Source organism: Neophocaena asiaeorientalis, unplaced genomic scaffold (genome assembly GCF_003031525.2).
Source record: "Neophocaena asiaeorientalis asiaeorientalis breed wild unplaced genomic scaffold, Neophocaena_asiaeorientalis_V1.1 scaffold69, whole genome shotgun sequence".
Taxonomy (NCBI): Eukaryota; Metazoa; Chordata; class Mammalia; order Artiodactyla; family Phocoenidae; genus Neophocaena; species Neophocaena asiaeorientalis.
The window spans coordinates 4212755-4231519 of NW_020174373.1; the positions used below are offsets into that span (position 1 = coordinate 4212755).

At 44.9% G+C, this 18765-nt stretch overlaps 1 protein-coding gene across 2 annotated transcripts in view; it reads right to left on the bottom strand.

Annotated features, from left to right (window-relative positions):
* PNPLA4 (patatin like domain 4, phospholipase and triacylglycerol lipase) overlaps positions 1 to 18765 on the bottom strand; it is a 30016-nt gene that overhangs the window by 7788 nt on the left and 3463 nt on the right. For both annotated transcript variants that reach the window (XM_024756280.1, XM_024756281.1), the window contains exons 3-5: positions 15718 to 15812; positions 14924 to 15059; positions 5063 to 5128 (exon numbers count right to left, since the gene is read on the bottom strand). In XM_024756280.1, coding sequence (XP_024612048.1) covers positions 5063 to 5128; positions 14924 to 15059; positions 15718 to 15812 — 297 coding nt within the window. The remainder of the gene's footprint in view (positions 1 to 5062; positions 5129 to 14923; positions 15060 to 15717; positions 15813 to 18765) is intronic.

The window sequence follows — 18765 nt, forward strand, 5'->3', positions numbered from 1 at the left end:
CAAAGGGGGAGGGGGGACAGGGAAGAAGAGGGGAGGGGGAGAAGGGAGAGGGAGTGTGTGTATGTCAAATAGATACCCACCCCCCAGGACACAGGTCAGAATCTACCATTTGGGATGAAGAAACACAGGAGGGGACAAGAAACATAGGAGATTTTTTAATGAAAGGGTGATAGGTGAAAATAAATAAAATTTAAAAAATTAAAAACTGGTTGAGAAAACCTGCAATACTGACTTGTACTAAATAATGATTTTTGGTAAATTGCCAACTTAATTTTTGGATTTCTGAAGGTTGCTCAAAAATGGTCATTCTATATACCCAACTTTCAGAAAACTCTAGCAGTTGAAATTCTACAAGTGCTATTTATTAATAGAAGATGTTCCCTGGAAAACTAACCTATTTTTTCAAAAATCAAATAGACATGCAGAATTTAAAAAGCCGATGAAAAATAAGAGCTTCTATTTCAGCATAGCTGTAAATTGATAACCAGGGTTCCATCAAGCCAAATCTAGCTGGTCGCCCAGCCAGCCACCACCGTTCGCTATGACAGTGATTGAGATATGTATCCTCGTGGCATGTCTAAATCATGAAGAAACAGAAGCCAAAGGACTGTAATAATAATAACTGTGTATAAACACATAGTAACCGAGTATTCTACAATTCTCTTTCCCACGGATATGCCAATAACGAAAAGATTAATAATTCATAACCCATGCAAAAGGCTCAATGACTAGAATACAATGATAAATATTCTCTATACAATACACTGTTAAAATATTACTTGAAATCTAACTCAGAGCAAAAAACAAACCTATAGCTCTTCTTGTGATCTGCATCACAGTTCCGGAGATTAAAATATCAAAATAACGATAAAACAGTCACTTGCCGACACTAATGCTATGTCTTAAAATGAAACAAAAAAACAAACAAAAAAACACTGATCAGGGATCTCCCTGGTGGTTCAGTGGGTAAGACTCCGATCTCCCAATGCAGGGTGCCCGGGTTTGATCCCTGGTCGGGGAACTAGATCCCACATGCCGCAACTAAGAGTTCGCATGCTGCAACTGAAAAGATCCCACGTGCTGCAACTAAGACCCGGCAAAGCCTAAATAAATAAATATTAAAAAGCAAAAACAAAAACTGATCAGTTAAGACCTCCTCTTGAAAATCCTTATTCTTGTTCCACATTGATGACCAGAACCTGTGAAAACGTGCTCTGAAAGTAGCACGTTCCCACAGCTTATTCAATCACTGGAAAGAGGCCATGTACACTGAAGGAAAGTCCACTGGTCAAAATGATAAGATTGAACTTCAGTTTATTTCCATTTATTCAATTGTTAATGACTATCAAGTATAAGTAGGGTGCTAAAAACAGTCTCCTAAGATAAAACCAGAGAAAGCTACAAAAACTTTTTCAAAAATTAGGAAAACCAGGAACTTCCCTGGTGGCGCAGTGGTTAAGAATCCGCCTGCCAATCAATGCAGAGGACACGGGTTCGAGCCCTGGTCTGGGAAGATCCCACATGCCGCGGAGCAACAAAGCCCGTGCGCCACAACTACTGAGCCCGTGCACCACAACTACTGAAGCCCACGTGCCTAGACCCCGTGCTCTGCAACAAGAGAAGCCACTGCAATGAGAAGCCCGCGCACCGCAACGAAGAGTAGCCCCCACTCTCGGCAAGTAGAGAAAGCCCGTCCGCGGCAACAAAGACCCAACACAGCCAAAAATAAATAAATAAAAATTTAAAATTAATTAATTAATTTTAAAAATTAGGAAAACCAAGCCGTTTTCCAAGATGTTGTACCACTTCACACAACTGGTAGACAGTTTAGGAAGGAATCATGCTGTTATTTACTGTGGCTTAAGTCAATTTTAAATCTTATGAAGGTATGAAACTTCTACATGATTAATAAAAGATTTTTTTCAATAAAAATATCAGGTCCACAAATAAGTATTAGTAAAACCCAGTATGTTCCATAGCTAAGTGACACCGGACGTGGAGATGAGTGGTCAGCCGGTTGAACAGGAGCTGCATGCAGAAGCACCTCAGGACACCAGTGGCTCTGCCTCAAACCCAAGTGAGGCTGAGCTCTCTCTGCCCCCCTGCTGCTGCAACCTCCATCGCTTCAGAAAAACCACCAAAGCCAACCAGCAAATCAAAACCTGACCTCCACAAAAGCATCAAGACCCAGAACAGGAGAAAGCGTGACACAAAGTTTTATGGAATTAGGAAAAGCTCACACCCACAGCAAAACACTGCATTTAAAGCCAAGTTCGCATTTCCCTGAAAATGGAGCGATTCTACAGACTAACCTGGTCTAGAAAGCCTATTCAGCTGGGGGAAGGGAGGGGCCTGACAAGAGTCCATAGCAGGCACACAAGGGCACTGGCAAGTCGCCACTGTGTGGCTGTAGACACGAAGCAAGGTCTCTGAGGAGCACACTGTCAATCATCGCGTGCATAGGGGCCCCTCTTCCTGGACTTCATTAAACACCCAAGGTAAACCGAACGCTTTCTGGAGACATTAGGTTCTATTCAACAATTATGACGTGCCAACTGTGCACAGACGTCAGTCATCAGCAAGGCCGTGTCCCGCCTCCCAAGGTCCCTTTTTTCTCACACCTCCAGGTGCTGCATTCCCTTTTAATTGAGGCTGCCCTTTCATGTTCCCGTCTAAGTATTCAATCACATAGCAGGAAATTCAACTGAGAACATCTCACCCTTTAACTATTCCTAGGCTTCCGGTCATACACCTGGAGCAGTGGGGATGGGGCGGGACAGAAATAAAATAAGGGAGATATTTTTTTAAAGGAATGACCAAAGCAAAGTAAAGCAAGAGGCACAGCACAGATGTAAACATTAGAGATCATCCTGGGAAAGTTGCCCCCTTACTAAGCTTGGTGACCTCAGTGAAGTGAATGAATGTTTCTACAACTCAATTTCCTCATCTGTAAAATATGGGGGTAATAATCCCTACAGCACATGGGAGTGGACTCTAATGCATCCAATAGAAAGCAATAAAAACAGGAAGTTTTACTTTTCCTAGTAAAAGAAATACAGAAGGTGGCCTGGTAAGGTCCCCCTCCTCAAGTCACTCAGGGCCCAGGTCTTTCCATCTCATTATTTGTCTCTATCTAGGGTGTGATCTGTGACCTCATGATCCACAACAGCTGCCAGAGCTCTGGTCGTCACATCTAAGTTCCAGGCAGCAGGAAGGAAAGAAAGGTACACAACCTCCCTTCCTGTAAGTCCCACAGTAATTTGGCCTACCTCTCACTGCCAGCACGTAAGGGGATGGCCACACCAAGCTGCAAGGGAAGGTGCAGAATGTGGCCTTTTAGCTACACGGTAACAGGCCCAGAAAAAAACCGGGTTTCTGTTACTAAGGAAGAAGAGGACAGTGTATGTTGGAAGAAACTAGGAGCCATTACCACCTGCACCTCCTTCATAATACAGTTATTACTATTTAAACACAGGAAATGTTCAGCATCGTCTTAGAATATACTAGGCTTCTGGGACTCAGCTCTGTTCTAGCCTTGATTCCATCCCTCCTTTCCCCCCCATCTCCTTTCCATCACTTCCTTACTATACCTACATCCCACGTTCTCAGTCACCACCTCTTAATTTATCTATCACAACAGAAATTCTGTTGATTCTTGGATTCTGAGTCCCCTTTTCATGATCATATACAATCTCATGAAACACCTGAGCATTTTGCATATTTTTTTCTACCATTTAGCCATTTCTGTCATGATTATATATTATTAAGCAATAGCGTGAAGTAAAATCATTACATTTCAGATCATAAAATTAAAGTTCATAATCATAATGTAAAGTTGATTTTGATAGCATCTGTATTCGAAATTTATATGTAAAAACAAATGTTGATTTTTTTACGGCTCTAAGAGAAAATGCTACTTAACTTACTTTAAAATCATTATGTAAAGGGGGATACCTCTCCAATTTTCAAATGACAGCAAAGATCATACTCCTTGGTAACTGAGTATCTGCTAGCTCTGAGAGGCAGTATCCAAAATAGGAAAAAAAAAAAAACCCAAAACAACAACAGCAAAAAAACACCTGGGTTTCCATGAGCTTATGTTTATTTTATGCTGCTTTAAAAAATTCAATGTATATTACGTTTCTACTTGGTCACAAAGAGGGTTTTAGCCTACAACATGTAAGCCCATCACTGCAAATAACGTACTGTATGCATATAGGTAATAAAGAGAGTCCAAGTTGGACCTGATGGTCCACTCTTAGGCTGTCCATCTACATGGCCTCATCCAGTTACTCAACCTCATCCTCATCTGCCCGTTTGAGACAACCGTCCCAGGGCAGACTGCTTTGGGCCAAGGATCCTATGAGAAGCACAGAAAAGGGCGGGAACGACCAGGAAAACTCAGAGAAAGAAAATCACAAGGCCTGACAAGGTCAGAACACAGACAGATCCCCAATCACATTAGCTAAGAGATTTGCAAAAGTCAATTCCTTGGTTGTAAGATCATGCATTCACTGAGCACAGGCCCTCTGCTGGGCCTTCAAAGTGAAAGAATGAATGACAGCTATTAAACACTTTTCCTGTACACATTTATGAATGAATACGTACATATCATGTATATATAAAACAAATGGCATTAATCATCCATGGATATGTGCCTGATCTTGAGTAGGTGTTAAAGAGACAGTGTATTTGATGACAAAAAGTACGTATCTCTGGCGTGGGTTAAATAGATACTGCATTTGGTTCTGAGATGCATATCTACGGCTTATGTATTAAATAGCTACTGTGTTTGATGACACAACTTTTAACTCTGGTGTGTGTTGAACAGATACTGTGTCTGGTTATCAGTGTGTGTGTGCAGGTGTGCAGGCGATAGGGTGCACCACAGCACCTGCACTTGATTTTTTTTTGTTTTTTCTCCTAAACAGAAACAAAACTATGGGGAAACAAGTCATACAAATGGAGTTGGAGCCACCAGAATAATAGTACAATTGGATCTTTCGAAGGAAACATATGAACACGGGATTTATTGATCATTTGTCAGTTGTAAGCATCTTACCTGCCCTTTGTATTCCACTGGTTTTAGTCCTGCGTAAATGGGCACAAAGCTGCTGGCTAACAGGACCTAGACGGATAAAGAAACAGCTTGTGAAAGGAGGCATTAACACTCCTACGATATATTTCATGTCCCCTACTATGAAATTAAAATCGTTTAAATGTACAAAAATTTGCTATAACAATAAGTTCCATGTATTTCAAGGGCACAGTGGGACACACTTAAATAGAAGATAACATTTATTGATATCAGAAAAGACCTTAAAGAGATATGCACAAATCATTGTTCTCCAACTCCATCCACTTCACCCGAGTAATACTGGCACTTAAATTGTAGACAGCCAAGTCATTACACAATTAAAGTCCAGGTAAGTCTAAATTCCTGAGTGTGTACAGGTTGCAAGTAAGTTCTTTACGATGTTCTATCCTACACTGTAAGAGTTATTTGAAAGTTTCACTCTATCTTCCAGAGAAACAAACCCCTCTGGTTATTACGGCTCAGGGGATGTTTTCATTTATGTCACCAGCATGTAGCACATTTCATGGGTTACTTACATGGCCTGGATATGTAATGAGACACTGGCAGGGAGGGGCACCAATTATACTTTATCTTCCATTTAAAAAGTCGAAAAAGATTGCCATTTAAAATATTACCATTTCTTCCCACAGAAGAAGCTGAGCTCTGGGAGCTTTTCTGACATGTGCAAGTTTTATTCTGCAATGCAGTTTTCAAATCGCTAGTGTTCTATTTTGAAAGATACAGTATTAGATATGGAATACATAAGCTCCAATCCTTCAATTGATAATTGAAGACTCCATGGCTGTTTGTTGTCAGAGAGTTCACGAGATTTTTTTTCCAAGTAGATATTATTCAGAACTGGATTATGGTCCCCAAAATGATTTGTACATCATCCACTTAGAATTCTTTAGAGATCAGAGGGCATTTTCCCCAAAGGAAGAATGGTATAAGTATGATTTGTGAGGTCTGCTCTCAAAACCCAGCAATCCCACTACTGGGCATATACCCAGAGAAAACCATAATTCAAAAAGACACAAGCACCCCACTGTTCATTGCAGCACTATTTATAAGAGCTAGAACATGGAAGCAACCTAAAGGTCCATCAACGGAGGAATGAATAAAGAAGATGTGGTACATATATACAATGGAATATTACTCAGCCATAAAAAGGAATGAAACTGGGTCATTTGTAGAGATGTGGATGGACCTAGAGACTGTCATACCGAGTGAAGTAAGTCAGAAAGAAAAAGACAAATACTGTATATTAACGCATATATGTGGAATCTAGAAAAATGGTATAGGTGATCTTATCTGCAAAACAGAATCAGAGACACAGATGTAGAGAACAAACCTATGGATACCAAGGGGGGATAAGCGGGGATGGGATGAACTGGGAGATTGGGATTGACATATATACACTATTGATACTATGTATAAAACAGATAACTAATGAGAACCTACTGTATAGCTCAGGGAACTCTACTCAATGTTCTGTGGTGACCTGAATGCGAAGGAAATCCAAAAAAGAGGGGATACATGTATACGTATAGCTGACTCACTTTGCTGTACACCTGAAACTATCACAACGTTGTAAAGCAACAATACGCCAATAAAAGTTTTTAAAAATAGCTGATTTATTCTGAAGTGCAAGTAAATGAGAGACCCAGTCACCAGCATAACGTGATTTCTATAGGACACTCCTCTGTAGGCGGCGACCTGACACAACTGTGTTGCGACACCGCTGGGACTTGGCACAGACTTTCTCATGCGGTGGCTGCTCGTGACCAAAGATCCCACCGACGGGACAGGGTCTGCATCTCCTTCACAGCCAGCGCTGATACCTGCAGGTACCCCCCGCTTCTCCACAGTAGGAATGAAGACCCTCCGTAGTGGGGAAACAGCATCCTCCCATGCTGCTGGAGTACGTGAGCGCCAGGGCATCGGTCCTGGGTGCCAGCGCGGCCTCAGCCACGGGTCCCTGACGGCTGGCCCGAGAAGCATGGCGGGGCTTCAGACTGGAGTAGAAGCAAACTCAATGGTGTCAAAGCACAACAGAGGGACTCTAGCAGGAGACAGGAAGGGATCGTGCCAGGTGCTACTGCACGTCTCTGCTGTGCCAGGCTGATGCTGGGTGCCAGAATCGGCTACACAACATCTGGGCCCCGTGTGGAGCGAAAATGCAGGTATTCAGAACTGTAAGGTGTCGAGAGCAAAGCATGAAGCCATGGTATGAAGACACCCTTGCACAAGATTTCTCAGCCTTCTAAGAAGGGTCAATGCAAACGAGCCCCCCACTTAGGCATTCATTTCAAAATCTCAGCTTTCGGTGTGGGGCCCCCATGACGTTACCCACACCCTCTCCACAAAGACGCCAAGCAGGAGTGAGCATCCCCTCCGGTGATTTGCGGAAGATCACATCCATCCGCGGGGCCGGCAGGATAGAAATGAAGCCTCTCCAGGCCCAACCTCGTCAGCCCCCTGGTAGCCCCGACCTGAGCAGCTGAGCATGTTTCAGAGCAAGGCTGTTCACAGTTACGGTCACTGCCTTCACCCTAACTAATCTGGCCCTATCAGCAGTTGGCTACTCCTTTAAAAAGATAGTTACAGACCCTAGGTACGTTCTGCAAGCACAATGCATCTATTTAATGAAGTTATTCGGCAAAAATGCAACACCGCACCATAGTGATAACAATTTGTGGATAGCACACACAGTGGGAAATCACAGTACTTAGACGCCTTTAAACAGCCAAACACGCTCTATAACTGTAAGGACTTACTTCACTATAACAGACACGTGGCCTGCAAAAAAAAACAAAGGAAAAAAGAAAAAAAATCACTACCCTTAGAAAGAGAATCATGTGGGTTTTTTACCTCCCGTGTGTCAAGTTATAATGTGAAGTTCACAAGTTAATGCTTAGAACTCTTTTTGAGCTGTTTAGATGAAAAATGCTACCCAATTACTTTGATACAGATAGTAACAGTAAGAATCCTCTGAACTGACATGAAAAGTGCGGTGAACTGGAAAATACCCGTCATCCCCCCCCAAATCGGTGTATTTGTTCTGTCATAGTTTATACGGGCTAGTGATTTGTATATCAAACTATGGTTAGTGGGAAAATTAGCTTTTGATAGTTAGGAACTAAGCGGCTTGTCTTATTCGATGTCAGCTTACTGCCATTTTATTGCAAGCAAACAGGATTTTCTAAGGCGGGAGACAGTTCATGAAATATGTACTATTATGCTTCAACATGCTTCTACTGTCTTACCTCACTGGTGTTCCAGTGAAATATTTCTCACCAAAAAATATTGATACATCTAGGGCAGTGGTTCTCAAGTTGGGGGGGGCGGGGGGTCTGAGCCCCCTGGGGACATTTAGCCATGTCTGCAGACTGTTTTGGTTGAGGACACCGATACAGAAGGCAGGGACCTAGTTAGTGTTCCTGCCCTGTCACTTAGCCCAGCACTTTAAGAATTACACGTACGTTAAACCATTGATTTTTTTCTGTTTCCTTCTCACCAAATACACAAGGATAAAAATAAACGTCAGCGACTTACTGTAGCAACTGTATAAAGCATTGCCAAGTGTGGATTCAATACATGTTCAGATTAGCTTTTTTCGTTTTACATTTTATAGAAAAGGGGTGTTTAGAAAATTATGTGGCCTGGCTTCCTTAGAGAATAAATCGTCAACCAGTTTCATTTATGCCTAAAGTTGACTGTGGAGTTTAATGAGAATCTGGCTGTGTATTCAGAACCTGCTGCTGTAGTTGAAATTCAAAGACAGATTCAAATTTGTCTTACCCAGTCTTCAAGATAATGACCAATCTTAAATTCAGTCCTTATTTCACCTTCACAGGGCTAAACGTGAGAAGGTCTTGCTGTAAGAGTATGCTCACCGTGTGCAAGGCAATTCAGGACATCCTGGCAATGGAGACGGGTGGGGGGGACACCATTCTGCAGGAACGCCTTCCTGGGCGTATGTGTGTCAAAGGGCATTCACGGATGTCAAAGGACCATCTCAGAGCACATACACGGGGCGTCAGTGTTAAACACAAATTCGATGATTTGTACCAATTCAGACAAGGGCCAGAGCACTATACCTCCCGCTCCGTGGCACGGTTAATTTCAAAGCCATTCCTGCTGAGCTGTGGAGGTGGCGAACGACTTTCTTGTAAATAAAGGGTTTACTTCCCTAAGTATGCGTTGCAGGAGGCTAATATTGAAATGTTTGGATTTCCTGATTGCATGTTTCCTTCTGAAGAAGGATAGCCCAGTATAAAATCTGGAGCCTAAAATGGGTGAGTTGAGGTGCAAGATGTATACATTGGGACATTCGGGGCACAATATGTAAACGGGCCCACAAATCAAGGAGTTGCTAAGGATCCATGACGAGTATTTGCCTCTGTGCCTGGGCCTCCTGGCCGATGCTCCCCAGGGCTAGAATCAGTGCTCTACAGTATGGGGTTATGGGGCAATGTGGGGCTGAGCCCCGCCCCCATGGCTCTGCAGGGCACTGCCCTCGTGGGACGTCTCTGCAGTGCCCTGTGCTGGCGGGGGTCCTGGCACTCGGGGGCCTCTGGTGGAAGGGAGCTGCCCTGATGATCTCTGAATGGCCTTTGTCCATGGTCTTGGACTACATATAGGTCCTGGCTTCTGTCTAGACGGCCAACTCATGGAACCTCCTTATCACAGGGTTATCTGGCCAGATGGCCACACCCCTCCTGTTGTGTCCCAAACAGGCTCTCTTATTCTCTTCAGTATGCACAGGCTGAGAATGTTCCAAATCTTTAAGTTCTGCTTTGCTTCTGAGGAACAATTCCATCTTTACGTATTTCTCTCTTCTTGTGTTTTACTCTAAGTAGCCAAGAGAAACCAGGCTGCTCCTTCAACACTTTGCTTAGAAATCACCTCATCAGGGCTTCCCTGGTGGCGCAGTGGTTGAGAATCTGCCTGCTAATGCAGGGGACACGGGTTCGAACCCTGGTCTGGGAAGATCCCACATGCCGCGGAGCGGCTGGGTCCGTGAGCCACAACTACTAGGCCTGCGCGTCTGGAGCCTGTGCTCCCCAACAACAGAGGCCATGATAGTGAGAGGCCCGCGCACCGCGATGAGGAGTGGCCCCCGCTCGTCACAACTAGAGAAAGCTCTTGCACTGAAACGAAGACCCGACACAGCCAAAAATAAATTAATTAATAAATTAAATTAAAAAAAAAAAAAAAAGAAATCACCTCATCAAATATCCAGTGTTATCACTTGCAAGTTCTACCATCCCCAGAACACGAGGACATGAACATAATCCTGCTATTCTGGGTCAGTGTATAACACGGGTGACCTTTCCTCCATTGTCTGATAGCATTTCGTCACTTCCGTCTGAGACCTCATCACTATGGCCTTTACTATCCAGGTCTCTCTAAGAATACGGAGGCTCTCTCTACGGTTTGGTTTTTTCTTTCTGAGTCGTCACCAGAATCACCAACGGCAACGCAGGGTTTTTCTAACATGCACCTCTCAACTCATAGATCCCCTGCCCGTTACTCAGCTCCAAAGCCGCTTCCACACTTTTAGGTATTTGTTACAGCAGCATCCTCACCTGTCAGTGCCAAGTTCCTGTCTCAGTCTGCTCAGGCTGCTACAACAAAATGCCACAGACTGGATGGCTTAGAAAGGACACAAGTTTATTTTCTCACAGTTCTGGAATCTCAGAAGTCCAAGATCAAGGGGCTGGCAGATTCAGTGTCTACTGAGAACCCACTTCTATGTCCTCACATGGTGGAAGAGGTGAGGGAGCTCTCCGGGATCTCTTTTACAAGAGCACTAATCCCATTCATGAGGGCTCCACCCTCATGACCTAATCACTTCCGACAGACCCCTGACTCCAAATACCATCATATTGGGGGTTAGGATTTCAACACAGGAATTTGCGGGGGGACACAAACATTCAGACCATAGCACTGAGTTAAATCACCATGGACATAAGATCCCAAGTACTATGGAAATCCAATCCCAAATAAAATGAGTCATTGGACCACATCATTGATCCAAAGAGGTTCTCAGAAAATAATCAACTATCATTGCAGCTATCAGATGAAAGAATAATTTTTTCATGCCACCAAAAGTGAAGTTAATATAATTTAAGTATGAATCATCACACAAGCACATTGGTGAATGTACACCAGGTCAGTGGTTGAAGAGGTATAAAAATCAGACGCCTAAAGGCAGAACTTGGTCATAATCCATTTCCCGAGATTTTACAGATGTAGGTGAGCACGTTACTCATGAACAAAGATAAGGGGTAAAAGAAGAAAATGCTTAAGAAAGGGTGAAGCCTACCCAGTCTGCAAAAAGAAAGCTGGGACCTTAAAATTTCATGACACACTCACACAGGGATGCTGACCAGTGATGTGTGTGGCTTATTATCTTATTTGTTCATTATTTACTAAACATGCACTGTAATTAACAAGCTTATAGGACTTGACTATTTCAAGCACACTTTTACATGATTTCTTCAATTTACTCGCCATGGTAACACCGATTACCTTTCATCTCCATTTCACAGTTGAGAAAACTGAGGCTCAAACGTAATTAGCCTCAGAGGACACCATCAGGGAATGACAGACCTAAACAGGAACACTGGGAGATGCACAAAAAACAAGTGATAATCCAAGACAGTGTAACAAGACACAGACACACGGACACCCATGCACACACTGTGAGATACAGGTTTCTAGTTGGATTTTCAGGTACACAGAGAGCCTATCTATAATAAAAGGTAGCAGTCGGCTGGTGGATAATGAAGAGCTTGGCATTAAAAAGGAAAAAAATCTAGTAATTAAGGGAATAAATGAGGCATTGATTAAAAATCACCAATATTTAATACTCTCCCATATTCCTGTCCTGGCTAGCTAGCAATTGATCCTTGACATGCTCTACCTCTGGTTTCAATCTTAATCTCCGTCTGTCACCTACAGACTTCCAAGATCACAGACATTAAACCCAAGGCTGAGGGATCAGAGCCAGGCAGGCAAAGCTCCCAGGAGACGCCAGTTACAAACTGTGGGCTGCTTCTCCTCTTGGCTTCTGGAACTCAGCGCCCTCCGGTCTCTAGCTAAGGAAGTGGGGGAGTGGCCGGCGCCTTTCTTCTCTCCCCTGACACTGAATGAGGCGGTCAGAACTACCACCCCAGACAGCGGTCTCCCACTGGCCTCTGATCAGAACACAGCACGTCACTGCCCAGCGTGTGTGTTGGGGGGAGGGGGAGATATTTTCCCTTCATATTCTTCTCCCTCCCTCCTGCAGTCTTCACCAGTCTTCCTTTTTGAACTACATGCTCATGAGTATTCCAGGCATACATTTCATACATTTTTATAGCCACCATCTGCTGTCAAGGAACCATCTATCCTTCCTTTCTTTGAGTTTCTGCAAAAGGTTAGAGCATTCTACTAAACATTTAAAATGCTTCTCGTATAACCTAGGATACATATTAATTATTCAATTATTCTCCTTACAAGGTATTATACATTTGTGCCAACTAGTTCTCTTCTGTTCAATGAACTCAAGTAATTTCACCAGTTCTCTGAGTAGTTATTATCCAAAACAAAGCAAATCAAAGAGTCCTGTTTGCTTACTGCAGTAGTTTGCTATGGCTGCTGTAACAAGTTACCACAAATCGAAAGGCTAAAACAACACAAATAAATGTATGATCCTAGAGTCTGGAGGTCGGGATCCAGCACGGGCTGGATCCACCTGGGCAAAAAAATTCAGGTGTTGGCAGGGCTGCATTCCTTCCTGCGGGCTTGAGGGGAGACTTGGTTTCCTGCTCATTGAGATACTGGTAGCATTCAGTTCCACTGGCTGTAGGACTGAGGTCTCTCTGCCTCGCTGGCTGTCAAGGGGAGGACCCATAGTGCCCTCCTCATACAAAGGCTCCTGCGTCTCAGAAGCAGCAAACATCTCCATTTTTAAGGACACGTGATTAAATTAGTTTGGGTCGGCCCAGCTAACCCAGGATCACCTCCCCATCAAGACCCTCACCTTCACCCCATCTATACAAACCCTTTTGCCATGTGAGACGCCGTATTCACAGGTCCTGGGGATTACAGTGTGGACATCTTTGGGGGACGTTATTCAGCTCACGACACTCCCACATGAAAGGAATTAAGAGGGTGATTTTATCTCGCATTGGGAGAGGGGGCCATGGCTACCAAGCAGAATGTTAGAGGCCTGGACTGTGGTCCCAGCTGGGCTACTAGCGAGCTGAATTACGTTTTGTCCAGATCATTGAACATGAAGGATCCAGCTTCTTCATTCTTTTAACAGATGCCATCTTCGTTCATTGATTTATTCATTCCCATTCACTCATGGAGCACAGGTTGATGGACATGACACTGTACCAGGCGCTGGGAATACAGCAGCGGACAGAACACAGCAGTCCCTGGACCCTCCTATCCCCCACCCCCACCCCGAGCTTACACTCCCGTGAAGGAAGATAGACAAAAACGAAGTAAACAGAGCAGTAAAATTCGTATGCGGAACAGTGGTAAGTAAATCAGGGTGGGATATAGGAAACATCAGGGGCTCGGCCACTGTAGATACAGTAGCCAGGGACAGACTCAAGGAGAAGGTAGTAACTGTGGGTAGAATTCTCCTCTTGTTTCATGATAGGATGATAGTCTTTTGCTCCCAGCCTTGTTCTCTTACCAACAAGAAGAGGTATTCTAACCACTGCGAGCCTGATATATCTGCGTTGGCATTGACAATTTGTGACAATTCAGGCATGGATTATCAGCTTCTCCCTTTCTATTTTTTAAGTCTACACAAGAGTATAATAATATTATAGAAAAATATTTTTCTAAGATGGAATGACTATTAATGTATAAGTGAGAGACGGGAGTGAAAATATTCTAATCTCTTAAGTCACAAAGTAATTTTACTTGTCAGCTCAACATTTCATTAGGTATTTCAAATCATATCATTCAAACATAAAATTCGAACCGTGAGTTTTGATAGTAAAACTCAATGCATTTATCATCTAATTCAGGTGGAACTTGTAGCTCTCTCAATCCATCGCCTGCTGCTGTATCCAAACACGCGTCCTCTGTATCACCTGAAGCTCGCTACAATTCCCACAAGAGGAAAAAGAAGAAAATAGCCTGGCTTTTCTAAGAGAAGTGCACCCTTTCAAATGTAAAATATTTAATATATTACCTTAGCAATGCACTGTTATTTGCAAATCAGCTGAACTATCTCAGAGACAATGATTTCCCAACCGACTTTCACATGTGTTTGGATAGAAAGGCATCAACGCAAAATGGAAGAAGGGAAAGGGAACATTAGAGTGAAAAGGTAAGAGACCTGGATTCCCACTGGCAGTCAGTACACCCTGGGGTGTGTCACACAAAATCTTTCCAGCCATTTCTTCTCTTAAAAAAGCGACAAAAGTACAGTAATCTCACCTGTCCTGCCTGATTTACAGGGCTGTGGAAGGGCCGAATACGGTAGTACTGAGACAAAGTCTTACACAAACTGCAGAAGTATTATCTACGTCAATGTAAGGAATGGTTCTTGCTACTCAAGTTTAAGCCCAGGATAAACGTGAGCACACGGAACATCACAAGAAAAAACACCGAGCTACTCCGGAGGTCTCTGGGAGCCGCCTGCCATAAGGTGGCCTCGGAGGGATACTGGCGGATGCATCCTTCAGACGCATGATTTATGCAGCATATGTACCATCTATCAGGCATGGTATGCAATGCTGGATCTAAAGAACGCGGGCGCGCTCACTGTTTGTGGAAGTATGTACATCAGCACTTGCTCATTTCCTCCAACAAGGAATGCGGCAGTGTTACCTTAACGAGGTCCTCCCGGGAGGGAAAACTGGAGACTAAGTAGTTTTCTCTGGTCTTGGTGTTGGTGATGGAGACGTGCAGGCGGTTGTGAGCCAGCTCGTGCGCGTTGGGAGGGAGAATCGCCTCCACTCCGCTCCTGAAGAAGAAAAAGGGACCCGCTGCGCCCCACTGGCCTGCAAGCCTTGTAGCTGCCCAGACTGGAGACCCGAGAAAGAGCCCGGAGACAGTGACAGCGGCACCTGTGGCTTACTGGATGGGGGAATCTTACATGTCCAAAGCAAAAGAGTCCTGGAGAGACACCCCATCATGTTCGGCAGCCGGCAGACAGGACAAAGCAGCCATCTTCGTTACCCGGGGGCGAAGGAGGCCACCATTTATATGGGGAATTGATGTCAGGTGGGTTCATCTGTTACCACAGAAACTAGCAGCTCACAGCCCGTCAGGTTAACACCCACCGTGGAGGGCAGGTATCTCCCTTTAATAAACTACCAGGTGGAGCCGCTCTGGCCCAAGGATGAGGCCAGTCACGTGCTGGGGCAGGAGGCCACTCACGTTTGTGAGACTAGCGTGCGGATGACGCAAGGACTGGTCGAGCAGGGGATGTACAGAGAGCAAGAGAACAGCCATCTTGAGTGGCTTGGCCACGCCCTGCATGATTCACCTTTAATTACTGACCGCCTTGTAAATGTTTCAGGAGAGAGAATGCTGACTGAGCTTGCTACAATGTATCCAGAGCGTCCTCTGTCTTCACAGGCTTGGGGGAGGGGGCGGGGGAATGTACTCTATATATGTACCTCAATCGGGCCATGAAATCATAGCCGGGTGTCACTGCCCCGAAAGTCTGCCTTCGGATTTCTTCGGCAAAACCGTAGGTAAAGTCGTTACATTCCTGAAAAAGAAAATTAATAGGTGACCCTATGTTTTGTCAAAAACATTACGATTCTGGTTCCAGAACCCTGTGCCTATCACACAAGGCACCTGGACCGTATAAAGCCAACCCCAGGTGTCGGATGCTTCACAGGCACGCCTCCCCACGAGGCCTGTCCCTCACCCACCATTCCTGGGCCCCAGGCAAGCTATATGGTCTGCCAATTGCAATCTTTTTTTCTTTTTTTTTTTTCTTTTTCTTTTTAAACCACCTCACATGGCTTTGCCCACCTGTGGAAAATCCTTGACGGCTGGGTTCTAATTGTAACTGAGCACATTTCTCTACAGGCTTCTCCAACATAATTAAATTCCTCACCCACACCAATCCTGTGGCCTCTGGAACATTCGGACTGCAGCTCTACAACAGTGCTGACGATTCACACCACCAACAACAACAGAGAAAGGGCTTGCGATGACTCTACCGGATCAGAGTCCCTGGAGATTAGCCTGGGGCACTGGTCTTTCACAAAAGTCCCCCGAGTCGGGGCTAACAGGCAGCCAGTGCTGGGATCCACTGATGTGGCCTCTGTTGCCTCGTCTTCATATAACAATGCAAGGTGGGTATAATCACCGCACTAGATGGGTAAGAAAACTGACATTTGGAGGGTTAAGTATCTTTCCCACTGTGCCATCAAAAATGAGTGTCAGTGCCAGGATTTAAACCCAGGTCTGTCTTTCATTTATTAGTTCATCCATTCAGCAACCTACTGGGCACCAGGCGGTGGCTAGGAACTGGGATTCAATGACTGAGCATGAGATACACAGAGCCCCTGCCTTCCTGGGACTGAGTCGTCCCTCGGTGAGGAGACGGCGGGGCGCCAGGATAGCATCCATGTATGGGGCAGATTCACGTCCCCTCCTTCCCCCAAAGGTTAGGGTAGCCCCGGACCCTGAGAATCGGTACCCTTACACAGCAAAAGGGACTTTCCACATGCGATTAAATTAAGGGTTGCGAGATCAGGAGATGCTCCTGGATTATCTCAGTGAACCCAATATAATCACAAGGGTCCTTGTAAGGGAGAGAGGGGGGCAGGAGGGTCAGAGTTGGCGAGATGTCAAGATGCTATGCTTATGACTTTACAGATTGAGGAAGGAGCCAGAGCCAGGGAAGGCAGGACGCCTCTAGCACCTGGAAAAGGCCAGGACACACACTGTCCTCCGCAGCCTCCAGAGGGAGCGTGGCCCTGCTGACACTTTGATTGTAGACAGTGAGACCTTTTCAGGCGTCTGACCTCCAGAACTGTTAGGAAATGAACGTGTGTTGTTCAGAGCTGCTATGTTTACTGTCATCTGTTGCAGCAGCAACTGGGAGCTAACACAGTGGGCACCAACCTCCAACCTCACTTTGCTAGGCTGAGACCCAAGATACAGACAGGAGGTGGACAGGAGATGGAGGTGGCAGACGATGACAGGCAGAGGTAGTGGCGAGAACAGTGCAAGCAGCTCAGACGGGGCAGAGGCCAGAAAGGCAACCTCAGTGAGCCATGAGAGGGCTAAGGTCCACGTGGTCCTGGGAGTCGTACTAAGAAATCTGCACCCCAGGTGAGAAGGGAACCCTCCTACGTTGTTGCTGGGAATGTAGATCTCAGCCACTATGGAGAACAGTATGGAAGTTACTTAAAAAAACTAAAAATAGAGCTACCACATGATCCTGCAATCCCACTCCTGGGCATATGTCCAGAGAAAACCATACTTTGAAAAGACACATGCACCCCTATGTTCATAGCAGCACTATTTAAGACAGCCAGGACATGGGAACAGCCTAAATGTCCATTGACAGATGAATGGATAAAGAAGATGTGGCACATAAATACCATGGAATATTACTCAGCCACTAAAAAGAATGAGGTAATGCCATTTGCAGCAACATGGATGGACCTGGAGATTGTCATACTGAGTGAAGTCAGAGAAAGACAAATATCACATAATATCACTTATACGAGGAATCTAAAAAGAAATGATACAAATGAACTTATTTACAAAACAGAAACAGACTCACAGACTTAGAGAATGAAATTATGGTTACTGGGGGGAAGGATGGGGGAGCGATAAATTGGGAGTTTGGGATTGACATGTACACACTACTATATTTAAAGTGGATAACCAACAAGGACCTTCTGTATAGCACACGGAGCTCCGTTCAATATTATATAACAACCTAAATGGGAAAAGCATTTAAAAAAGAATAGATACATGTATATGTATAACTGAATCACTTTGCTGTACACCTGAAACTATCACAACATTGTTAATTAACTATACTCCAGGGCTTCCCTGGTGGCACAGTGGTTGAGAATCTGCCTGCCAATGCAGGGGACACGGGTTCGAGCCCTGGTTGGGGAGGATCCCACATGCCGCGGAGCGGCTAGGCCCGTGTGCCACGGCTGCGGAGCCTGCGCTCTAGAGCCTATGAGCCACAACTACTGAGCCCACGAGCCACAATTACTGAGCCTGTGCTCTAGAGCCCACGAGCCACGGCTACTGAAGCTCGTGTGCCTAGAGCCCGTGCACTGCAACGAAGAGTAGCCCCCGCTCACCAAGAAATCTGCATCCCATCCTGAGTCAACAGGGATCCCGGGGGTGGGAGAGGGGGAGGTCACAGGATGAGGTGTTCAGATTTGTGTTTGGGTGAAATCACTCTGAATGCTTAGGTAGGTGGATTGTAGGCAGCAGGGGCAGACGCAGGCCTGCCTGTTCAAGAAGCCGCTGTAGACTTCTAGCTGAGAAATGGGGGTGGCCCTCCCCAGTGTATGCGCTTTCTACTAAGCCACACTGCACACCCAGCTCATTTTCTTGTATTATTTTTGTTACACACACACACACACACACACACACACACACACACAGACACGGCCCCTGACCAGACTGGAAACCTATTAAGGAATGCACTTATCTTTGAGTTAGCTCCCTGCTGT